The sequence below is a fragment of the Triplophysa dalaica genome, chromosome 19 (genome assembly GCF_015846415.1).
Source record: "Triplophysa dalaica isolate WHDGS20190420 chromosome 19, ASM1584641v1, whole genome shotgun sequence".
NCBI classification, from domain to species: Eukaryota; Metazoa; Chordata; class Actinopteri; order Cypriniformes; family Nemacheilidae; genus Triplophysa; species Triplophysa dalaica.
The window spans coordinates 1534266-1560815 of record NC_079560.1 but is presented as its reverse complement, the minus strand read 5'-3'; the positions used below and the strand labels follow the sequence as shown (position 1 = coordinate 1560815).

The 26550-nt window shown below is 38.8% G+C and overlaps 1 protein-coding gene across 2 annotated transcripts in view; it reads left to right on the top strand.

The window, feature by feature from the left end:
• dym (dymeclin) overlaps window positions 1-26550 on the top strand; it is a 36394-nt gene that overhangs the window by 5713 nt on the left and 4131 nt on the right. For both annotated transcript variants that reach the window (XM_056730452.1, XM_056730451.1), the window contains exons 7-16: window positions 1919-2044; window positions 2761-2900; window positions 8774-8959; window positions 9553-9731; window positions 9847-9972; window positions 11063-11176; window positions 11508-11602; window positions 19079-19184; window positions 22955-23137; window positions 23366-23479. In XM_056730452.1, the coding sequence (XP_056586430.1) occupies window positions 1919-2044; window positions 2761-2900; window positions 8774-8959; window positions 9553-9731; window positions 9847-9972; window positions 11063-11176; window positions 11508-11602; window positions 19079-19184; window positions 22955-23137; window positions 23366-23479 (1369 nt within the window). The remainder of the gene's footprint in view (window positions 1-1918; window positions 2045-2760; window positions 2901-8773; window positions 8960-9552; window positions 9732-9846; window positions 9973-11062; window positions 11177-11507; window positions 11603-19078; window positions 19185-22954; window positions 23138-23365; window positions 23480-26550) is intronic.

Genomic DNA, 26550 nt, shown 5'->3' with positions numbered 1-26550 from the left:
CTGTTTCATATGGATGTTTTCTACGATCAGTTTTTTGACGGTCCCTCAGGTCTCATCAGACTTTTGTTGGACCCGCTGTCATTCACACACCTACGTGCATGAAGATGTGATTTATTGAGCGATGGACAGATAAAAAAATACAAACAGACATGATTAGGGTAGGTTTGTGTGTGCCGAGATGTGTTTGAAGAACAGATGATGAATATAAATCTCTTTGTTATGTGTTTGTAATGTCCTTGTGTTTCGCTCCGTCAAGCATAAGCATCATATTAAACCCAGATAAATTCTGATATAATGATGATGATGCTCATCCATTAGTCAACTTCAAATTGAAATAACATTTATTTTGGTGAATAACACACACAGTCCCGGCTGGCGTTCAGCTAACAGCCAATATACGCATAAAGAAGATATTGACGAATAAATCAGGAGGGGATGAAAGTGAGAAAGCTCACGTAATCACAAGCGGATGTGATTTTGGAAATAAAGGCTGTGATATTGTTGTCGGCTCACATACAGTATGTGACTGGATTGTAACTCAGTTTAGAGCGCTGTTGTTGTTCCCCGTCTGTTTTGGTGGCCGTTTGTCTTGTTTCCTTGCTACGTGCTGACCGAGAGAAGTCAGCCGCGGGTCACATCAAGAGGTTTTATACGTGTTTTCGAGTTCTCCTGAAGCAGGAGACGGGATTCTTATCGCACTGTTTTGAAGGACGTTGTGAATTGTAGGTTACATTGCCAAAAGGTTCAAAACAAGAAAAAAAATGGCGTCAGAGGTAGAAACAAGTGTTTGTACTCTGTACTCAGATCTGGATTGTTTGTCAGTTCAGATTCTAATTGGACTTTTGAAAAAAAAAAATCTCACTGTTGTGTGCTTGAGCGTTTAAAGGGATAGTCCGCCATCAAAATGAACATTTCTGTCATCATTTACTTACCCTCGTCACTTTTTTTCTCTTTGCGAAACACAAAAGAAGATTTTTGGCAAGTCAACATTGACTTTTATTGTACGGACACCAATGCAAGTGGGGACCAAAGGTTTTCTGTTACCAGCATTCTTCAAAATATCTTCTTTTGTGTTCTGGAGAAGAAAGAAAGTCATACAGGTTTGAAATGACAAGAGGGAGTGTAAACGATGACAGAATTGCATACGAACACACATGCATAGGTTATGTGTATAATGCTGGTTCTCTGAGAGTTTTTCACATTTTCGTGTGTAGTACAGTGGCCGAAAATTCACATTGACAATATTTGGTCCCCGGCTGCACCGCCACAGGATCCTACAGGAAACACTGGATGTTATTGTGTGTGAAAGTGAGAGGGATTTGTGCCAGGTGACATCACAGCGGTGGAAGTGAAGTGAGAGATCTGAAGGAAGGATATGAGAGACAAAAGCGAGAGAGAGATTGATGTTGTGTAAGTGTGTGTGTGTTTAAGGAGAGGGTGGGTGAGTTCATTGTACTGTATTAACTCATAAATAAACTGCTTTATTGTTGATTTATGAATGATTGTTTGTAGATTATTGCGGTTGTTCTTCATTGTTAATGCATTTATAAAAACCTATCAAATTAATTCTGTAAAAGGGAATTTCTTGCATAATAACATTTAATGGAAACTTGCCCAAATTTTTATCCCAAATACACAGTACCGTAATACAAGAAAATATTGAAGTTTTATGGATAATGAAATGTACTGGTTTAAGTTTAAGCATATTAAAGACTTTTAATAATCAAACATAAGAACTCATCCTGATATCCGGCCCGTGGTCCTGTCACGAGTCCTCACAGAGTTTTCTGTTAAAATAACGTTCTTCCATAGTAAATATTTATTTTACTAAGCAATCATCATTAGCATCTAATGGTCCAGTGTGTACATTAATACCAGTCCATGTTTGACCTTGTTTTGTCTTTCTGTGTTCCTATAGGGACATCACTTACAACATCTTATTCGAGGCTGTGACCACACTCCTGATCCTCTTGTCCTATCAGCTCTTCCATAAAGAGATTCTGAGGGAGGGGCTTATATACGGCTACCTGACCAGAGAACGATGGTGAGTAACCGTGTGTATGTGTATCACGTAGCTGAGACAGACTATCCCCAAAAATGTGATTTTGAATACCAACTCCTGAAACTACTCATGTGGCAAGTAGCTGTGTAATAAGTGGGGTGATGAACATCTGGCCAGTTGTTATCTCAAAATAAAGCCCTTCAGGCGGATAAACGACTCCTAGAACTGAACTAAATGCAAATGCGCAGAGATCCTTCACATTTGAATGAATTTATATAGAGTGAAATGAGTTTCCAGGGAAGCATGCTGAACTTTTAAACTTTATGACGCCGAGCCAATTGAAGTTGTGTCGAGTTGTTGGCCGTCACAGCGTTGTTGGTCCCAGCGTGACGTTGTGGCCCCCTGACCGGCATAAACAGAAGGACAACTGTCACTTGCAGCCATTTCATATGCAAATGAGCAGTTCATTAATTCGGCAGATGCTCGTGTCTGGTGGCGCGCGCGCGAGTTCACCCTGAGGGCTCATTTGCATCGCCAGCGCCTGTAAAGTTCATTAGATCTTCACTGCAGCTGAGTCTGCATGTCTGAGGTCCTGACCGTCGCCTCTTGAAACCTCACGTGTGTCTTTAGTCCGCTCGGGCTGCGACCCCCAAACACGCTCGTAGCTGCATTTTTAATGAACTGTACATTCAGAAGAGATTGTTCAGGGTTGCGAACTGCCTTCTTGTGAGTCATTACATCTGTCTGTCTGTCTGCAGTCTGTCTCTGACGAGTCGTCTGGTGAAGACGCTGCTTTATAACTTCATCAGACAGGAAAATTATCCACCTGCTGCACAAGTGTTCCAGACGCAGTCTGATGGAGGAGGACTTCTGTACGGACTCGCTTCTGGAGTTGCCAGTCAGTACACGCACGCACATACACACGCACACAAGTTGGGTTTCCATGTTTTATAGGGACATTCCATATATGCAATGGTTTTTAGACTGTACAAACTGGATGTCATATTTCCTACCCCTCACCCACCCCCTAAACCTAAGAATCACACAAGACTTTCTGCTCTTTTAGATTTTCAAAAAAGTTGATTCTGTATGATTTATAAGCTCGTTTCCTCCTGGGGAACAAAAAAATTCACACACACACACACACACATGTATGTCTTATTATCTCCATGGAGACAGTCCGTTGGCGTAATGAGTTGTATACTGTGTACAAACTGTATATTTTATCCCCTAACTCAACCCCTAAACCTAAAGAACGTAGAAAACTTATTGCATTTTTAGATTTTCAAAAATTATTGTTCTGTACAATGTATAAGCTTTGTTGCCCATTGGGACCTCAATTTTGGTCCCCACAGTGACACGGGTCACCATGAGATGGTGTGCATTCAGGTATAGGTCCCCACTAAGTCCACACACACACTGGTGATGTACAGGGATGTTGTCCTGAAACAATAACTGGTTGAGAGAGATGCAGTTTAAACACAGACGTCTACCAGCATGTGTACATGACCGAGACCTGTACAGACCTTTGACCTCTCGAAATATGTGTGTTCAGTCCTGATTACACACGTTTAATCCCTCTAATCTGAATTGTGGTTATACCTTGGACTTGTAGTGATGTGTAACAGATATGGAAATCTTGTTTTATTTACATTTTAATTTAAGGGCTTATTGTAGCTGTTTTGTTGGATCCTTGCACTAAGATGAAAACTACTTGCAAATTTATCTCATATACAGTGGGGGGGACAATGAAGGGTTCTTTTAATCAGGATTTCTAGATGTACTGTGTAATTCCAGTCCAGTGTTTGTTGAATTTCAACAAAACCAAATCTCAGGAGTGACAAAGTCATCCAACAGCTATGTGAAAGACTGACAGCATGACAACACACATGAAAACTAGTTATCACATAAAACAAATAAAATTGGATTCCTAAGTAGTCTGCTACTTTAAAAATAGAAGCCGAAGGCCATGACTTCAGAGGCAGCGTCACTGGAAAAAGGCAGCCCAGTGAAACAGATAGGCATCGTGACAGAAGTCTAATTGAATTATAAACAGAGAGCGTATTTAAAACAACTAATCACAAATTTAAAAACTTTAATACTAATTGCTCTAAAGAAATGCAATCAAAAGTTATTGAAAGTTGTAAATTCAATTTATATTTATACAAAACTATATTCCAACCGGCGTTTCGTCCGTCATTTTATTTTTTTCGAGTTTAATCCTGCTCATCCATCCACCTCCTTCGCACGTTGTTATGGAAACAACACACTACTCGCTTGTCATTGGTTAGCTGTGAAAAGTAGCTTGACGTAGGGCATTTTTTCAGAAAAGTTGGACTTTCTTCAACATAAAATGATGCACTGAGCAGCAAAAAAAGATGCCGGCTCTGGCATTTAAAAAAGCGCTCGGGACATTTTTTGAAAACACAGTTTACTCCATAGGATTATAATATAAAACAGACGCTAGCAGCTTCGAAAAATAAGTCAAGTCTGAACACGGCCTGTTATTTCCAGCTGCTTCTCCAGTTTTCATTTACTACAAATAAATGCAAATAGAAACAAAAATTGTATTTGACATTTGGGAGAAATATTGCTATGAGTTCACAGAATGCAGCAAAAATGATCACTTTACCTAAATTTATACCTATAAACCGTAAATAAAAAACAGAAAATATGTTTTTTTTTCTGAATCTGTATATGATGATATTTGCAAGTTTGTTGACATTTCTTTAGCTTGGCATTGATAGACAGTTAATAGTTGTTCTTTCAGTTCTTGCTTATTTTTAATGTAAAGTTATTTCTTGATACTCAATATAAAGTGCAAAAAGTATAAAAGTGAAACTAGAATGTGAGAGTTTGTGTTTTTCTTTCGCTCTGACATGCAGTCGGTCAGAAGTGTGATGTAGCATCCAGAAGTAAATGTGTCATTGACTGTCACCCCAAATGTGTTTGTTAACAGCTGTGAGTCAGTGTCAGGATTACATCTGAATGTGTGCGTGTGGGACCCAGACGGCGCGTCCTCATTGTCGGCTAAATAGAGACACCAGCCTGTGTGTCATTCCCATCACCCCCAGCTGGAATTCTGGAACTTATCCTGTTTCCGATGCTGTGGGATGGAAAGATTCATGCAGGATTAGACGGTCGATTCGTCACTCTGGAATTACACGCGTTTCAAAGTCTTCAGGACCATATTAAAATTCAGAAAACTTGAAACCAAAATATTGACATTCTTGATTTTAGACTTGACAAATCTGAGCGTAGTTTATGACATTGTTGAGATCAGAAGTTATCGTTTGCTCTCCATTTATCTCATTGATGTCTAGGAGACGTATCTCGGGTATTAAAGAGATCTCATCAGGGGTTGTAGATGCGATATACGGGAATCTAGGTGATGTGTGCGTGATTGTCAGCTCAAAACAAGAGAGATGAGGAGAAAACCAGCTTCATTAAATCTTCTCTACAAGTAGAACATTCACAGGACATGTTATAGTACCGTAGGATTAATACTGTGGAAATCTTTGTATTCTAAAGTTCAGTTTGTCTGATCTTACTCAACTCTTGATTCTTGTTTGTTTAACAATAGCATTTCCGTAAATCTTCGGTGTATAAATATATGTTTACAAATAGGCGAAGCATTCCTTTACTAACAGAATCCTGTTTTTGTTTGTGTGTTGCATTAATCTCATAATGCTGTCTGCGTTCAGGATTAGTGCCGTCTCCCCGTCCACCCTGTACAGACACCGATTGAGAGAGAGAGAGAGAGAAAGATGTGGCTGGCTGAATCCTCGTAATATCCCCATACTATCTATTATAAGATTAGTATGTTTTACACCATAACGTTCATGAGGTCATTCTGTAAAATCTACATATGAAACATTCTCTAGATATCTATATGGTCATGTAGTGTTAATACTCTGCTCTACAGTCTAGTTGTGTATCCTGATGTTCTTATTTAAGTAATATTTGTCTGATCTGAGTGAACTCTTGATTTGAGTCTTCACAGTTGTCTTCACCCATCTGTCTGATTATTAAACAGCTGTCAGAGCAGTCGGTTGCTATGCTATTGCCGGTGGATTTTCCAGGTTTGCATCTCGAGATAATATTACCCATAATCCCCTGAGAATACAGAGAAGAGCAACAGGAAAGATAATCTGTTGTACTTCTGCCCCTGTGAGGAACTTTAAAAGGTTTCTAATGAAGTTTCAACATTTAATCATTTAGTTAAAACTAGGGCTGTCAAACAATTAATCGCGATTAATCGCATCCAGAATAAAAGTTTGTGTTTATATAATGTCTGTGTACTTTGCATATTAATTTAGAATTTATAAAAACACAAACGTGCATGTTTAATTTTTTTTTAATTATAATTTTTTTATATATATATATATATATATATATATCAAATTCTTATTAGTGGTAAATATAGATAGATACATCTAAATTTTTCTAAATATGTATGTGAATGTTTAAATGTATCTGTATGTTTTTGTGGTTGGAAATTCAACATAAATATGCACAGTACACAGACATATGTTATATAATAACACACTTTTATTCAGGATGCGATTAATCGCATTTAGTTTTAATATATTTTGAATAAATAAACTTGGCTCCGGCCAGGAACATAGCCATAGAAACTGTCATGGCATTACAAAAATAAGTTTTATTTTTTTGAGGTACTATTGTAGGTTTATGTGGCAGGCAAATGCTTTGTGTACCTGTGAACAGAATCTCTATACTATACACTATACAGGACTCTGAACTTTTAGTACACAACTCACTCAGCCGTGTTTGTGCTACGGATGTGAATGATGTCATCATGTTACTTTTTGTGGAGCGGTGTTTTTTTACTGATCTGGTTTGTCTGATATTTGCATCGGATGATAATGCGGGTAAAAAATTCTGTAGGTGTACCAGAGACCTGAGCCCCTAGCAACCACAAAGTAACGCACCATACAATTTGCCACCGCATATCAATCCCCTGGCAACCGCCTACAACATTCTTTCATTGTGCATGGGCACTGTTCACATTTCCTGCGGAAACCAAAGATACAGGAAGTAATGATGGACATATGCAGTAAAGACAGGAAGTGGTGAGGTACTTGTGTGCTGAGGCACCTGTGTGTCTCTCTCTCCCAACAGCCAAGTCTGCAAGTTACATGTGACTTTGAAGAAATCCCAACAATGTTGATGTATACATTATGACCCCCCCACACTCACGTTCTCTCTCTTTAGAGGTCAGTGTCAGCCGGCAGAAGTGAGTGATTCTGACAGTACAGATATGTTCGTCTGTCTCACACACACACACACATGGGTTGATGTATACACTCCTGTGTTGAGTCTGACAGATGGCTGTGCATAAATAAAAGTAAAAAGCCGAGTGAATCCCACTGCCGTGTGGGGTCACGTCTCTGTCACAGCAGTTCTTTTTCACTCAACCAACATCAAATATTCACTTTAGTCCCGTTGGGAAGTTGAGTTTCAGTTGACTTCCGTTGTCCTTTAAACTACTTCAACTCTTCATAATGCACAGTGAAATATTCTCAAGTGCCCACCCACCTTCATCTGCTGCCTTGTTGGATAAAGTCATGAACCGAAACAACAGCGTCCGGATGAATCACTGTCTTACGTTTAACTGCTGTCTTATGTTTTCTAATGTACTTCATGTGTAAGCGAGAAACTTTGATTTGCTTTCTTCCGATTGGCTCCGACTTGTAGATCGTAGACGCCGTCTGCGCGCCTTGTCATCGGTCGGCTAGAGTCGCCACGGCGTCTGTAATGACCTGGTTTCAAGCAAGACTCCGGTTTCAACATGACCTCATTTCCTTCTTAACATTACACGACAGCCAATAAAAAAGTTCAATGACCTTTAACGTGACTAGTCTCTTAACAAAATGAGCAGTAGCTTCTGGAAACAGATCTCAGCAGAGAGCCACAGGAAGTGCGTCGGGCGGGTGCTTTTGTTTTTGTTTTGTTTCTTTTTCTGCAAATGTTGTTGTTTTCATTGTGCTCAATGTTTGTTGACTCGATGGGGCCGTGATGTCCAGCCACAAGTGATTAGAAGCGGAGACAGGCGTCTCGTTTTCATCTCAATTCCATCTCGCTCTTGTTCTCCGTCCCACCCGATAGGATGCTTGAGCGATTAGTGGTTTCAAATCAATTACTCTTCACTGACATTGTGCATCGGTTGTGTGTGCGGAAAATGAAAACAACAACCTTTTTTAAACATTTTCTACTTGACGCAGACTATATTGAAATAAATTCAGTCCCCGGCCTGTAGGTGGCGCTTTTTGCGTGTATTACACATTTTACACATGAATATGTTACATACACACTCTTCATGTTATTTCATGTGACAGAGGCGTTGTGTAACATTAAGCCATGTGTGTTTGTGTTTTCTTCCGCTCGGCTATGCGAATTGCCGTAAGATATCTTTATTTTTAGATAAGTGAGCAAGTGAGAGGCTGTGATGTCACATGCAGCACTATAGAAACACGAGAACAGAGCGAGGTTTGTGCTTCTCTGTCCAGAATCTCTGAAGCGGAAGATTGTCCTTTTTTGAGTCATTACCATTTCTGCCTCTATGCTCTTCCTAAAGATGTGTGAATGATCTTCTGCATCACTTCCTCTGCTGTAAAGACACATGTGCGGGACCGTCACGTTGTAAAGCTCACGTATTCTTTATCACTGTATTTTTCCTCTGACCGTGTGCTAGAAAGGTTCAGATCTTGGTTTGTGACTTCGATTTAACAGTTTGTGTGTGTTTTTCAGGTGGATTGTGGAGCGTGTTCACATTGGGCGGGGTTGGCAGCAGGCCGGGGGCGGAGCAGGAGCAGAACCCCCTTCCGCTGTCCAATCAGAGCCTGTTATTACTGTTGATTCTGGCCAATCTGACAGATGGAGCGGAATGTCCGAACCCCTACCGCCAGGCCATTACCTGCTTTAAAAACACACAAGGTAAGGCCCGTCTTCACACCTGTGTCCTGATACCTTACGATAGCAATAGCCAGACCGAACTGATCACACTTTCACAAAAATGACAATTGAAAAAAATGTCAGTAAATTAAACTGATGACAAACGTTTGCAATAGGGCTTTTTAAACGATTAATCGTATCCAGAATAAACGCTTGTGTTTACAAAATATATATCTGTGTACTTTGCATATTAATTTTGTATTTCTAGACACACATACACGTGCTTATATTTATATTTTAATATATAAAATAAAAAAAATCATAAACATTTAAGGATCATTTAAATAATTGGTAAATATAAACAAGTACGTCTAAATATGTAAATATATATATATAAATATGCATGCGTATGTTTATAAACGCAAAATAAAACTGCACAGTTGACAGACATAAAACATGCACATACGTAAACTTTAATTCTGGATGCGATTATTCACGATTAATCGTTTGACAGCCCCAGTTTGAAAACAACTGGATTTTTTTGTTTTTACCAGCCCATGACATATCAACATGACCAGATGTTTTTAAAGTGGGCAGTACTCATGGTGTTCTGTGTGTGTGTGTTTGTGTTTTAGATTCGTCGTCTTTTCCGTCTCCGCAGCCTCACTCGTTTCAGATCAACTTTAACAGTCTGTACACGGCTCTTTGTGAACAGCAGAAATCAGATCAGGTGACGTTACTGCTATACACACTACTGCATCAGAACAGCAACATGAGGACCTATATATTGTCACGCACAGACATGGAGAACCTGGTGAGACCGCCGCACACACAACAATATACACAAACACACACAAACATCAACAAAACAACACATACACATTCTACAGAACGTCAGACTCAGGTCTCGCTCTCTCTTGTGCGTGCAGGTGTTGCCCATTCTGGAGATCTTGTATCATGTAGAGGAGAGAAACTCTCATCACGTGTACATGGCCCTCATCATCCTCCTCATCCTCACAGAGGACGACACCTTCAACCGCTCAATACATGAAGTGGTGAGGTCACACTGATGTCACTCGTCTCACCTCTTCACTCTCATTAATGTGCATGTTTTGTGTGTATATTTACTCTGGTGTGAATATTTAAGAGCTGTGCAGAATAGGGTTTCATATTCACATCATTTCGTGGTGGGAACAGAAGGCTTAGCTCATGAATATTAATGAGTAATTATGTTCCGGTCGAATAATTTAATGCGATCAGTTCTTTGTAGCCTGTTTGATGTGTTCATCAGATTATTCATTAACGTTATAATTAGAAATGGGAATTTGGGTTCTTATTATAATATTTTATAGTTTTATAAATCTTGACAGCTTTTATTATTTTTATTGCCTGCCTGTGTTTCATAATCAGCATTCAGTTATAGGCAAGTGCAGGGGCTTCTGGGTAAAAGTTAGGGCTGTCAAACGATTAATCGCATCCAGAATAAAAGTTTTTGTTTACATAATATATGTCTGTGTACTGTGCATATTAATTTTGTATTTATTAACACAAAATATTAAGGAAATATTTAGATGTATTATTTATATTTACCAATAATTTAAATCATAAATAAATGTTTATAAAAAATAGTATTGTATATTTTTCCTAAATATATGCATGTATGTAAATGTGTTTATTAATTCAAATACATTTATTTTTTAAACACAAACTTTTATTCTGGATGCGATTAATCGCGATTAATCGTTTAACAGCCCCAGAAAAAACTGATGAAATAATTAAATCTGCCATTAGAGACTCATCCTACATACTGTATATTTGGTGTAGGAATGTCATTTTTATTACACATTTATAATTTACGAAAAAATTATAGAGATATCTTTGAAATGTAACAATAAAGAAAATATTAATGCAGCTCTGTCAGTACTGGCATGTTGCAACACCCCTAATCTGGTGTATCTCGCTTTGTTAACATTTGTAAAAGGAAATAAAATAGTTGCCAAAATGTGAATTAATTGAAAAGTTTAATGTTATTTGTAGCATATGACAGTAGCTCTACATCAAACATCTTTCACCAATCTCTGAATAACAACAAACTCATGTCTTCCTCTCTCTCTCTCTCTCTCTCTCTCTCTCTCTCGGTTTCAGACGCTGAAGAACATCTCGTGGTACACTGAGCGGGTCCTAACGGAGATCTCTCTGGGCAGTCTGTTGATTCTGGTTGTGATCCGAACCATCCAGTTCAACATGACACGAACCAGGGTGAGAATCAGACACGCGACAACAAACCGCAGTAACGTAGATTAGACTTTCCAGTTTGTGGTTAAATGAGCAAAGATCTCTCCAGCCTCTGTCGGCTCATGTATGATTCATTAAGTCATAGATTCAAAACGTTAAGAGGAAACAGACTCGCAACAACAAGACCTAGTTTTACAAGAAGTTATATTTTTATCAACAAACTGACTCCGTCCAGGGCGTCCAATGAATTGTAAATTTTTTATGTTCAAACAATGGTTTAGTTGATTCGGTTTTGCCCGGAGAGCAGGAATAGATGTGATTATTTATGCATGTTTTATTGATTTCTCTCGTTCAGGATAAATATCTCCACACAAACTGCCTGGCCGCTCTGGCCAACATGTCGGCTCAGTTTCGTAACCTCCACCAGTACGCCGCTCAGAGAATTATAAGGTAAGAGTTTGAGTTCTAAAGATCAACTAACTAGAAACTAGTTTTAGTCTTTCACGTCACGTCTTAAAACGAACAGACAACCCACCTACCAGTCAGTTTCACACATCCCTCAGAAGCGTGTGTGTCGCAGTTGTTATTAGGTGAGTCATTTTGTGTCCGTGTGGAGTACGATGGTTGTCGGGCCGTGGGCCAGGATCACAGATGGGCTTGTTTTCATGGGTCCAGAAACTGGATCTGTTTGAGATCAGAAAGGTGGGCAACTGTTGTGGAACACAACACAATGTGACTGTTTCTAACACAAACAGTCGAACACAAACAGATCGTGTTTCACGCTCCCGATATTAGAAGGGAATTAAATGTTTGTTGATTCTGGGAGAAAAACACTCCGATCACCTCAGATGCTCTGAAACACAGTAACATTGAAGTACAGGATGTTTTCAAGCCCCACGAGCGACCTGATTGGTCGAGAATTTCTATGGGTCGTCACACACAAAAACATGGAGTTCTCTGCCACGTTGTAAACGGTTTGAAAAACGCTTGAATGTGTTTTGCCGGAAATGTTTGATGCATTTATGTACTATTTTATTGCCGCGTGAATACAAATGCATGTTACCAATCGTATGATTTGCTGGCGCGTGTTTCTCATGACTTCATTGGGAACGTAGCAAATGATAAACAGTCACGATTACAGACACAATGTGTGAATGCCGTTATTCTGAGCTTGATGTGTGAGAATTTTAAGCTTAATTCAAATTATTTTTGTCAAAGATTCTTCTTCTTGTTTTGAGACGGATTGAAAATAAAATTTGTTTATGAAATCAACCATTGAAGGTAAAACAATATAAATATATAAAGTAAATTAATGAAATAAATGTAAAGTTTTAGTTTTGTGTGTTTTTATGCTACACTGTCTGTATTTTACAGTCGTGTTGAAGAACATCTAACGTGACACAAATGAAATTTGTTTTATCTGTTGTAATGACACACGTATGACGGACACGATTCACATCAAAGGTAGATCAAATCCGGTTTATAGTGTCAAACGGGTAACTTGAGAAACATCCAATGTAAACAGAACAGGTAAACATACACGGGAACTAAGGTAACATCCATTGAGCAGTCAGAGATAGGGTAAACATGAAACATGAAACAAGTAGATCTGACAATGGTGAACGGATGAGTGCAGGATATAAAGGGTGTTCATGATAGATTGCAGGTGTGAGTGTAATCAGTAGTGAGTGAGTGCAAGGGGTTCTGGGTAATGATGTCCATAACTAAAAGTCTATGGAAAGTGAGCGGGAATGTATATGGCCATGCACAGGTGTGGCCGGTGTTGGTACTGCGAGTGTTACACCGGTCACATTTAAGCATAGGCCAGTCTGAGATTTTGATCGTATGATAATCTAATGCAAGAAATTACGGTTTTAGTTTGGTCGACGGCATGATTAAGGCGTTTGGCTTCTTGTTAATTGTCTATTAACTCTTTCACCGCCATTGACGAGTTATCTCGTCATAAAAAAAAACGCTTCCCCGCCAAAGACGATTTATTACGGCAATCAGTGTTTGTACTGTTGTACAGCAGGTGGCGCTATTACACACCACTGGGGAAAAGTACAGAATCCCAGAACCTAGAATGTATATGTTTTATCTGTTTTTAATGATTGTTTTGAGTGTAATCTGGGCGGAATCTTTGACAAAAAACTTTAATTATCTCAGCTGTTTAATCAAAATTATGCATTTTTGAAGAAACCTACCCACATCAACGGAGTAATAAAAAACGAACAAATGAAGATAGAAGACTACGGTTTCTTTTGTTTAAAAGCTGAGACTCTGTTCTTTCATTTGAGATATTTTTTTGTCCATATATTGTTTGTCCATATATTCTTTACAGAAAATTTACTGTGAATCATTAAATTTGAGTAAAAATGTTAAAAAACGCTGGCGTAGGCTGGCAAATTTTTTTTTAAAGAGGCTGACGGGGAATGAGTTAAATAAGCTTTGAAAGTTATAACGATTTATTACAATTAGTTTATTCAAGAAACAGAATATAGAGTCTAATAGTTGTGATAATGTCTGATATTTGTGATTGTGTCTAATAATTGTGATAATGTCTGATATTTGCGATTGTGTCTAATAATTGTGATAATGTCTGATATTTGCGATTGTGTCTAATAGTTGTGATGATGTCTGATATTTGCGATTGTGTCTAATAGTTGTGATGATATCTGATATTTGCGATTGTGTCTAATAATTGCGATTGTTTCTAATAATTGTGATGAGACAATTATTTAATAATGGTGACACGCCTAGTTGCTGTATTGCGATTACAACACAATTATAAATGTGTTATTTTCTAATGTCTACATATAGAAACAACTTTTTCAACTGGACACAGAACATTTTATTTTTAAGGAAATTATAGAACATGTATGTCAGGGAAAAAAGTAAACATCACACATTGAATTGGATGATTGGTTTAATTTTGTGTAAACGCAGCTCCAAACCGTTAGTGTTTGTGGTTTTAAAACTGTTACTCCTTTTTTTTTGCCTAGTCACATGAAACACCATTTCTTAAGTTTTCCTCATTAGGAAGACAAATCTCTGCCAAAATAAAATTGTACCTTGCGTCAGCATCGGTTTTATTTGATCCTGCACCTCCATGTCGCTGTTTTATTTTCGTGCTCATTCCATGTTACTTTTTCCTGCTTCTTGGCATATCATGGCAGTATTGGCAGGCGATGCTCTCATGCTCTTGGTGTAGTGGAGATCGTGCTCGCCAGTGTTAGCAACACATATCGCTTGCATGAATGCCCCTAGCAACCGTGCTAATGATGGAGGAACTCGGGGCCAAGCGCTAATTTAACATTATAGTGGCACCGCTCAAGTTCCTGTTAAAACTGTTTTGTAGGGCTGCAGTGCACTGGCGGTTTGCTCGTAAGATGGCATGGCTGTGCGTACCAGGTGATGGTTTTTGGTTTTGTGCAAGTAAGCAAAGGTCAGTGTTTATGGTGGGTTAATTGAATAACGATGTCGTTCAATGAGGTTTTAAGGGTGGAGTTCTTATGCTAATGTCAGTCAGGGATTATTTTGGATGGGCGAATGGTTTTCAGACCAGTTTAGTTCTATTACCTATTTACTACACTTATTCATGGTAATAAAAGTATAATTACATCATTAAAATTTATGTTACATACTTTTAAGTGTTTAGTTCATATTGCATACAGTATTATTTAGCAAGTTATAGCATTTTTATAATGCAGCACTCATACATGCACGTGTGTTTTACGTATTTTTTATAGTCTTTGCCTATCTAGAATGGTTTAAAAGATAGTGTTTTTGTCAGTGTAATGTTTATTTGTTTCCTGTGGTGGGTGTAGATGGCACCCAGCTGCTTCAGAAATGAACAAGAACACTGTGTGCTCGTCTTTGAAGCATCTGTGTCTGTACAAATTCAGAACTGAAAGACTTTAATTGCTCCAGGCTGTCTGGAGGATTCTGCTTCCTGTGCGGACAGGAAGTGTTTAGAGTTACGAGCCCAGCGCTGTATTAGATGAGTCGGACGCAGACCAAACAGATCAGCTTGTGTTCTGTGGTTGTATTTCTTGTTCAATGTGTAATGGGCGTAACACACAAAAGACTAAACCCACAGGACGAGACACACACACCGATTCACAGACGTCAGAATGTGTTTTCTTAGAGGGGAACATACTGACGGCTCTTTTTTTTCTTTTGACATTTAGGGCTTAACGTTAATCCTGGAGATAATAAAACCGCCAAACTAAGAAGCAGGAAACAGGATTTGGTTGTGTGGTAGTCTAAACACTGTCTGCACATTGTCGTGTCGTCGTGAAAGCCAGTGACTTGAGTTTGAGATAGCCAATAGGAATGCATTATGGACGGATGTATGTGGATGATGAAGTGTGAAGATCTGGATTTATAACCGCTGTAGGCGTGTGAATGGATCTCAACGAACTGGTTTAGATGAATTGTGTGAACTGGGGTATGATTGTTATTTGAAGGGGATATTGATCGCTTTGATATTAAAACTGTCAATTGAAGCTCTTTAAAATTGATAAATTGTCTTCATTGCCATGAACTCATTTTACATTTTATTTTAAATTCCCATAAAGCCAAACACTTGGGCATGGAAATCTCCACAGACTGCAACAGAATTCTAAAAGTTCTAGAGAATTCCTAAAATAAATTCTATATAAAATACTGGTAATTTTGAAGATTCTTTCAGCTCCCAGTATGAGAATAAAACTCTCATCTCCACGAGACATGCAAGATTTCCCCCCATATATTCTGTGTTTCCTAAATATATATCTAGGGTATTCAGCTTTGTGTAATTATCTTTTCATGTCACATTTCACTCTACGTTATAAACGGTTATTTACATTTTTTCGTTGTCAGGATCAGGATTTTTGGTATAGTGATGAAAATCGTAACAAAAGCATGTTGCAGTTGTGATTGCTGACATTGTTCCTCAATAGGGAGGCTCAGAGATGACATATTTTTATATGCAAAACCCAAAAGCCAGTTAGCATTTTAGCACTTCCGGTTCCAACTCTCCAAAGTTTTTTTAATAGGTTTTTGGTAAATTCCTAATTCTTAGACAATTATAACCTGCATGTGATTTTTTTTAAAGCCTTATTGAGTCTTAAAACGGCAGTTGCTAACAAATTGCAAAAAAGACTTCCTTCTTTTGGCGGGGACGTTGGACTATTCATAGGCAAAATTATTTTATACAGTATAAACTTTATATTTTATACCCTAGACCTAAAGATCGTAGAAAACTTTTTTCATTTTTAGATAAAATAATTCAAAAAATATCGTTCTGGGGAGTTTCCTGAACAACGGCATAACTCGCTAGTTGACCATAGTATGATGGATCATTGGGGAAATGAACATTGTAGTTACAACTTTTTCCTGAAACTGTAGGAACTCTGTCGGAGACCAGTTGGTTCATCTATCTAGTTGATGAACCCATACAGGTGGTGGATTTATGAGGTCTACTAATAAATACATTCAGATCGAATTAATGTCAAATTCTTGCTGTAAATAACATACAGTGCATTTAACTTTATTTATCCTATTTAGTTATCTATTGTTTTATTTCATGATTCTTCATCCATTCATAAGTTTCCTCATACGTCACTCCGCCCAGGGATTCCCCAGGGTCCTAGTGTACATACATTTATGCACACTTTTAAAAAAACAGCGCCTGTATGTTCTTAACAAACTAACCACAACTGTAGACCTGTAGTTCCATCCACGTTGCGTTGCTGTTTGCGATTGATCGTTGGAACGATGGTTTCGCGAAATCGTTGAACTATGGTGGAACGACGGAACTTGTGACCATAGTTGGCTAAGATGCTTTTGGGAAACGCACCCCTGTACGATTTATGAGCTTTTATGCCCACAGGGATCTCAAGTTTGGTCCCCACGGTGACGCGAGTCGCCATGAGTTTGTGTGTATTCAGGTTTAGGTCCCCACTGGGATATGAAAACAAGGCCACACTCACACGCACACTGTGGCTTATGTATTCAAGTGTGTGCGTGTTTGCGGTTTGAAATGCATTAAAGGAGCTCTGGCTAAAGAAGACATCCACAAAAGTATTTTTAGCTCAAAAGTCAACAAAGTGCCGTCCGCTGCCGCACGTCCCATTAGCACAGAGAACACACCACCTGCTCCTGACAGACACAAAAGAGACTTGAAATCAAGTCAACAAATGCAGCACTTCAGTTGACAGCAGACTTATCCAGACAGACAGAGTGTACCAGACAGTGTGTGTGTGTGTTTATCAGACAGATCAAGACCCAGACTAGACGGACAGCTAGTTCTGTGTGTGTGCCAGCGGCTTTTAATGTTCTCTCAGTAGGTCACTGTGACATGTTGTTTCATCTGAGCGTCGCACATGCTCACTGCTACTGCTGCAATCTCATACTAAAACATTTTCACAGCAACACGATGACAATATACTCATCATGAGAGTCTCTCATCGCAGGGGTCTTTGTTTTTCTGTGCTGCGACAAAACCCAACGCTGTAAACACATGGCAACACCCTGGCAACCGACCATGACACTCCATCATATTGCAGTGAGAATACAATCTGTTTGGGGGTTCAGGTAGTTTAGGAGGTGTGTCGTATGACTGAGCTCAAGGCATGCGCTGTCCTTTAGAGATTGATGAGGTCATCAGCATGAGACGCATTAATCCTTCCCATCATGCCTGCTGTTCTCAATCACCCCTCATTTGTTCAGCATGGCGTCACACACAAATACAGAAGGAGACGGGGAGGATATGAAGGTCATCGTAATGGGACCATGAACCTGTGATTCATGCCTTTAACATACTGAATCTGATTGGCTCATGTCAGCTCGACTGTTATCATACATACTACAGGGTGGAACACTGGCTGTTGAGTTATTCATGATGACCTGCTGAGATCTACCCAGAATGCATTGCCGTGAGCTCCCATTTGGGGTCCCTTTAAGAAAATACCTATAGACGTGATGTTCTTTAAACGTACTCAAACACACTTCAGGAGGAAACTTGTTTTTGGTTGTTTGTGTTTTAATGTGGTCCTGAAGTCTTTTCTATCCGCAGGTCAAAAGCGTGACCCAATTTCTGATGAGCTGCTTTATGAAGTTCTCAGAGAAACTGGAGGGTGGTGGTTTGAAAGCTCTCATGCGCTGACCTGAGAGAAAACTCTGACCCAGATTACATATTGTAGAAACTTCATTAGAAAAGAGCTCTTTGAGATACGTAACGCACACAAAAAGTAGAGAAGTATAATAACCAAAATTTCCTTAGTTTAGTTTACTAAAATTGACATTTTGAAAATGTTTCTGTTAGTTGAAATTAAATAAAATATTGACCTGGAAAGATTAGAAAAGATTATAATTATTATTCATTCATAATTGGAAAAAATTAAACTAAATGAACAATTAAAATGTTGCCTTTAAAAAAAGTTCAAAGCACTTAAATTATAAAAATATTTTTTTTTTAAATTAAATTAAAATAAATAAATATTAATCTTATAAAGCAACATAAAAAACAAACAAGTAACTTATATGATAACAAAAGTATACAACAAAATTGCTAAAACTTTAAATAAATTAACATAAAAACCATGAATCTTAATAATAAAAGCTAATTTAAAATATGAATAAAACTATTGTAACTACACTTCACTTCCATCGGTTTGCATTATGTATCGAAATGCATTGTGGGATGGTTTTATCTGTATATGATTTGTGTGATCCAAATTTCTTTAATAAGTATAAAATTATATGATATATTAAATGTAGCCTTTGGCACAGGGAGAATAAGAAAATTCTGTTTTTCAGTGTTCTGCTTCTGTTAATTCTGTGACAGACTGGACACTATTTCACCATGATTTTAAGAAAGACTCGTGTGATTTCACTGCTCATCTCTCTCTCTCTCTCTCTCTCTCTCTCTCTCTGTTTCAGTTTGTTTGCTCTGCTGTCGAAGAAGCACAACAAGGTTTTGGAGCAGGCGACCCAGTCCTTGCGTGGGTCTCTGGGAGCAGATGATGGGACGGTCCAGCCTGATTATGTAAGTGTTTCCTCTCCCTGCTGGGATGCGTGAACGCATGATCTGTCGTTCATAAGAAGAAAATGACAAAACGTTTGCTCATCAGTCACATGAATCATAATCATTGACCCAGATTAGCTTTTGATGTCCCTCCATCTTGTGTTGTTTGAGCCGGGTGAAAGATCTGTCCGGTTGTGCACAAGATAACATCACATTTGTAATGTAAACCCTGCGATTTATAAAACGCCCTGATATCTCGGATTCAATTTGAACAAATGAACAGACTCATAAGAGTCAATTCTTAATGAACCGTATAGCAATATACCAATTTTGTGGTCTTTGGTCACCTTTCCATAGGGAGGAAAGGGGGAGGGGCTGTTCAGAGGGGCATTCGGGTCAGCGGGTTTGACCCTAGGGGGGGCCGCCCAACCTGCTGTACCACCCCGAGGGGGAGGGGTGTCTAGGACAATAGGGATGTAAATGACGCGTGTGTGTATTTGTCTTCAGTTGAGAGGGCAACCTTGATGTGTTGGAGATACTCGGGGTGTGTGTGTGTGTGTCTGTGTGTGTGTGTGCGCGAGAGTGCGTGTGTGTGTTCACAATCAGCCTCAGGCCAGTGTCTTGCAGATGTCTGCTGGGTGTCTGGGTGGCTCAGACTGCTGTCTGCTGTCCTCATTAGGCCTCACACACGTCCTTTGTGTCTCCTGCTCTATTCACATCTATTCCTCTTCGCCTCTCCATCTGTCTCTCTCTCATTCTCTCCAGCTCTCTCTCTCTCCATTTAAATATCTTCGCTCCTACCATCCTTTCCATCAAATTGGTGCAATGCTCAAAAGGGAGATGGGCACGTTTGCATTGAGATGACTACATTACTACCCGCTGTGCTACAGGAACAATAAATAGCTTACAGATAAACCACCACATCTCTGTTTGTTTATGAGTGTGTGTTTAGATCTTATTTTAAAGGTCCAGTGTGTCATTTTTGGAGGATGTATAAACATAAATGCAGTATAATATACAAAACTGTGTTCAATTGTTATATCGCAAGTTAACCATTAGAATTTATTTATTTGTATTATTTTTGATAGGGGGTTGTTGTATGTTTAAAGCTGATGTCTCTGTGCATGCGTCTCTCCTTGCAGCGTGAGCTACGCAGTTTTTAAGTCAGATTCGACTCTCCGTGCAGTATGAGATACACAGTTTTTTAGTCAAACGCGTCCCTCCGTGCATGTCTCCATGCGGCACAATTTGCACGGTTTTAAGTCAGGGATGTTTTGGATGCATCTCTTCAAGCTGCGCAGTTTTAAAGTTTAAATGGGAGATGTGTTTTAAATGACAAAATTAAAGATTATATTAGTAAAACCCAATTTGTGGCGTTTGCACTTTGCAAAGTACATAATAGGCTAAACCCCCTGATTTGAGGGGTTATTTAGTTCAGGGGTGGTAAGTGACTCGAGGACTGTACTTAAGTACACTTTTTGAGTATCTGAACTTTAAGTATTATTTATTTTTAATGACAAGTATCTCACTTTTCATGCCACAAAAAATGACTTCCTTGGCCGACCCTCCGTCCCATGTTTGGGGGAGACTATTGGCGGCTGCTTCTAACATGACACACCTGAACCAACTCATCAGACTTGTGTCTATAGGGAGACATCCAAAACATTTTGGGAGAAGGCTAGTGAGTTCAGTTGTGTATAATATTCACCATCACTAATAACATATTATAAGCAAAACATCTCATTAATAATTTTAACGGTTTAATCAGAAAAAACAACAGTCCAACTAATCGATTATCAAAATAACAGTTAGTTGCAGAACTGGTTTTCTAACATTGTATACAATGAGAAACTGGTTTGAAAGCCTCAGAAATGAGGGAACGCTGTGCTCAGGGATGTGAGGTCGGGATTTTGGTGTCTTTAGGGACAGAAGATCCTCTTGTGCAAATGTAAATGTAGTTTCCACACCACTGTGATCTTTCTGTTTCTCAGATGAGCTTCATGGGAAGGATTTCCTTAACCGCACTTATCAAGGGAGAGTTTAGACTACATTCGATTTCACAAGCTTCTCTTGTGTCATATCTCATAAGACAAACACACACACACAGTGTTTTTGTCTGCCGGGACTGTTATCATCATGGGATTTCCTTCATTTAATGATAACAGATAAATGGGGTTGTTATGTTAAAGGAATGGTTGATCATATAGTTTTATCAATACTCATCTTCATGTCATCTCTTCTGTGGAACACAACATTTTGGCGTCCGTCCGTCGCTGGCATTGTGTCCTTGTACTCCTATGAAGACGGACAGTTATACTGCTTTAAAACAACACAAGGGTGTGTAAATGATGACACGCATTAAACTCTGTTTAGTTCAACTGTTTCTTAATTCTGTTTCTGCACACGACTTTTAAAATCTTTTAACAGATTAAGAGTCAGACACTGAAAAAAATAAGTCCCATCTAAAACATTCATGTGAATTTGAGCACAGTTATATGTTCTGTGTTATTATAAAACATTGATTTATAATCTTTTTTAGATCGTTAAAGTAATACATGTAAATGGAGAGAAAATGTGCTTGTTTTGTTCACGAGTTCAAATAACCTCAGTCGTTCTAACATGAATGTATATTTGTTTGACTTCATGTTGAGGATTGAGATTCGACCTTTCACCTCTGACCTCTGTCAGTGAGCCTATGGCCTTGTTACCATGGTGACAAGAGTTTGCCTCTTAATGGCTTAGATGGTACTGAGTCATTAGCTCATCATTAGACCTCACACGCACACAGACAGACAACTGACACCTCTTCTTCTGTCTTCTCTCATTTTTGCGTCAGGAGTCAGAATCCGCTGGGCTAGACAAGTCTGCTGTACTCCTCTTCTGCCTGCACTTTTGTTATTAGTGTGCTAGTTTCATAAGGATTTGCTTTAATTGGGTTAATAACAGTGGCGACAGTCTCCCACACCGTTAATGTTCCCGACTGCTGCGTATGCACATCTTTCCCACGTGTAGGGGGTCGTCATGGGAACGGAGGGAAGGAATTTCCTCCGTCTGGTAGGAAGGAAAGGTGCGAGCAACCCAGACCCAGAGCGGAGGGTTTAATCTGGGATAACTTCATTATATGACTCCTATAAGTCATCACAGACATGCAGAAACAATCATATCGCTGCTCTCCTTCTGAAATCTCCATATATCATGATGGATATTTTTTTTTGCCTGAACTGGTATCTAACCAATTAAAGTATTAAAAAGTGAAGTCAACAACACGGTATTCAGTCATTTAATAAGCACCGTGTTTTTTTAATTTCCAACGAATTTGGACATCTGAGGTTTGAGATTGACAGCGACAAACATATTTACATAGACGCTTTATGACCAATGATGACCAAAAGTTTTTATTTTATATGTTTGCATTATTTTGTTTTATTCATTTGAATTACTTTTCGTTTTATGTATTTGGATGATTTTTGTTTTATGTATTGGAATTAATTATTATTTTTATATTTGCATTATTTTTTATATTTGAATTACATTTTTATTTTTTATATTTGCTCTATATGTATTTTATTTTATATGTTTGGATAACTTTTCATTTTACATATTTGCATTATTTTATTTAGTATATTTGAATTTCTTTTTATTTTTTATATTTGCATCATTTTATATATTTGAATTAATTCTTTTTAAAATGTGCATTACTAAGCAAGGCTACATGTTTGACTCTTTTGATCACTTTGAAGATTCAGAACACCTGCGGTATGTTTACAGAATGTTCTCTGTATGTTCCTCAGGCTCAAGATCTGAACGTCATTGAGGAGGTGATCAGAATGATGCTGGAGATCATAAACTCCTGCCTGAGTAACTCGCTCCATTACAACCCCAACCTTCTTTACGCTCTGCTTTATAAACGCGAGCTCTTCGAACAGTTCCGATCTCACCCCTCCTTCCAGGACATCATGCAGAACCTCGAAACGGTGAGACTTTACCTGTGTGATAAGAACCTCAAACCCTAGCGAGCCGTCTACATGGGATGCCACCATCTAAGAGAACATCTAATCTCGCACAACAGTTTATTTGGCTGTGTTTAGAATAGTGTACTATCATTGTACTCATTTGTGAAGTGTGCAGTATGCGTGCCTTCTGTTGAGATGCTGGGATGCAGTGATGTTGCCGTGGTGATGATGTAAGCGTGTGTCTCGCAGGTGATTGGATTCTTCAGTCAGCGTCTGGAGCAGGCAGGAAGTGACCTGTCAGTAGAAAGAGTTCAAGAGGTCATCAAGAAAGGTGCTGTGGCCCTGCCCAAAGACCGTCTGAAGGTACACACGCACATACACCTGATATCTACACTCCTTTTTACTCACTTTCAAACCACAGAACGGTGACATTTGACTTCCTCATAGAGAAAAACATTGTTTAAAGATACACAGTTTTAATAATTCACCAGCTTCACACACACAGTGATAACAGTCATCTGCATGCACAAACATCAGCTGTTGACATGGAAACAACACATGGTGACTGAAATGAGCTTTCGGCCACACCGGTCAAAGACAGCTGAACAGAGAACATTCACCTTCAACAGCTGTGAAACCGTATTCAGCATTATTGGGGAAATCCCAAAACACATCAGCCAATAAGATTCACTGAGCTGAAGTAGATCGCTCGCATCATTTGAATCTTAACAAAGAAAAATGTTCAGCTGGTCCGTCGAATAAACAATGTTTCCGTTTGCTTTCTTATTTGCATTTGGTGTTTTTTTTTTTTTTTTACTTTTCGACTTAATCTGGTTGAATTAAGCAGTTGAGAGAGAGTGAGAATAATGAGAGCGAGAGACCGGGAGAACACACATGCCATCATGACTGTAGGTCAAGCGTAATCTTCATTATCACAAATGATTCCTGCGGGGCCGTTCATTACTCCTTTACAAGACACCAGATTGATGACATGTGAAGAACAGAACATCACACACACACACGCTCTTATCTGTCACTGATTTAAGAGCGGCGTAAATGTCATGATACCTGCTCATCCTTACCCACAATCCTCTCTGCTGCCTTTAAATCACGGGTCAAATGGAGAGCGTGTGTCGTTACTCCACAGAATAATTGCGTGTTCCAACGCACATTCACTGTTGCAGGGATCGCAGATGACATTCGTCGTGTTTATGATCGTTCAGGAAAGAGATGGCCATCACTTCTGCTAGTAAAAATCTCATTCTCTTTCTCTTTAGTGAAATGGGTTTTTAGCTATTAATGTGTGAGCCGTTTAAAAACAGGTCTACCATGAGCTCTCACATGAAAAAGAGATGTATAAGAATGCAGATGAAAATAAAAAATGGGGCATAAAGCTGAGAAATTAATTTCAAACTGGGGTCAGAGGAAAACAACGGAGAAAAAAATATGAAATAATCAAGAAATATAAATGTTAACGGAAGTTAATTATTTAGAATTAAGTCTAAAAATCTTCATTTTTAAATATATAAAATTTATATCAAACAGATTACTTTCGAATCAAAAAAATCTAATGAATAATCACACGAAGATAAAAAATATACTAAACATTGTTACAAAATAAAAGATATATAAAAGAATAATGTAGCAATATTAAATAATTTAGATTTATATTATTATTTTCTCAGTTTATAAATTGAGTGTTTATAAAAGATATAGGACATTAACATTTTAGGATGGTGTCCCTCACGAGGGTGTCTGTGTCAGTGAAAAAATCCAAACTTTCTTGTATAAAGCATTGTGACCTCGCCAACGTTAGTGTTTATTTAACATCAAACAAAATAAAAATGTACTCAACAGAAGCGATTCATTTTATATTGTGTTAATGTTTCTGGTTGTGTCATTTGCAAGTCTTCAATGGTTTGGATCCAAATTGAGAATTATTTATTAAAAAATTACCTGCCTGGCCTCTTGATAAGATGAGTGAGAAATATACGTCTGTACCATCAGTCTCAATGAGATGACAAATATTATCACTTAACTCACTGTTTATATAACAAAACAGACTGTGAGTAATGTGTCATATTAAAGATCATCTGTACTCAGTGTTCTTTAGTAATCTGCCCCTTGTGTCTGTCTGCTTGCGTATTTTTATATCCGTTTATGTGTGTGTGTGTGTGTGTGTGTGTATGTGTGTTTAGGGGTTGCGTCGGTGTCCCCCAAGACTGAGATTGAAAAATTCTTGTCTAGACACTCAGACTCATACACACGCATGTAATGGGCAGCGCTTATCAGAATTACAGTCCCATGAGAGCAACTGTGTGTGTGTGGGATGTTCCCTGGAACACAACACAACACACACACACACCCAGAGGAAGCATCAAGGGCCAGCCAGTCTGCCCGGAGCACTGCACTGATATTCTTCCTCTGTTTTCATGCCCTCTCTCTCTCTCTCTCTCTCTCTCTCTCTCTCTCTCTCTCTCTGTGTGTGTGTTGTATAGAAACAGAGAAGCAGTATGTGACGTGTTCTGAGTAACGGAGGGGATGGAATTCTGTGTTGTGTGTGTTGTGTAGTGATAAGACTGAGACACTCTGGCTCCTATACAGAAAATGATGAAAGAGTTACAGCGCCGAGTTCACACGTGTACACACACACACAACCATAGACACACCAGCACATACACACACTCACATCATGTTTGCATACTTGTGTGTGTGTGTGTGTGTGTAAAGAGACGGACCAATTTAGTGTGTGTGTGTTTGTGAGCCGACAGAAAAGGCTGTGATGTGAGTGACCGGGCCAGAGTCTGTCTGCTGTGTGTGAGTGTGCGTGTGTGTGTGGCCTTGTTTTTATAGCCCGTTGAGGACCTAAAACTCAATACACATCAGCACATGGGGACACGTGTGACCGTGGGGATCAAAACCAAGGAACCCATGGGGGAAAAAAAGATTATAAATGATTATAAATCATACAAAAAAATGTAAAAAAAAAAAGCACTTTAAATTATCCTTAACCTACAGTTTGTACAGAATAAATATCATTACACCTATGGACTGTCCCCACTGAGATCCGTGCGTGTGTGTTTGCGTGTGTGACGGGGCAACCTTGGAGTCCAGCCAACCATGAGCCAATTCTGCCCGGGCACTGTCTGGCCCTTCTCTTCCCAGGAAACACTGGGGCCCGCGGGGGACGCGTGTGAGTGTTTGAGGAAAACACACAGTTTGACTTCAGTTAACAGAACATTAGAGAGTTGAGAGACCCCCGCTGTGGCTTCAAAGCTTCCTTTAGTCAGACTAATACCTGTCCGGACATCTCAGAATCACTTTTACGTCTCAACTCGTTTGAAAGTGTATTTAACTAAGTTCACGAGAAATGTTTACAATATTCCGCAATATATATATTTTTTTTTGATAACTATTGTTATTCTGTGAACAAT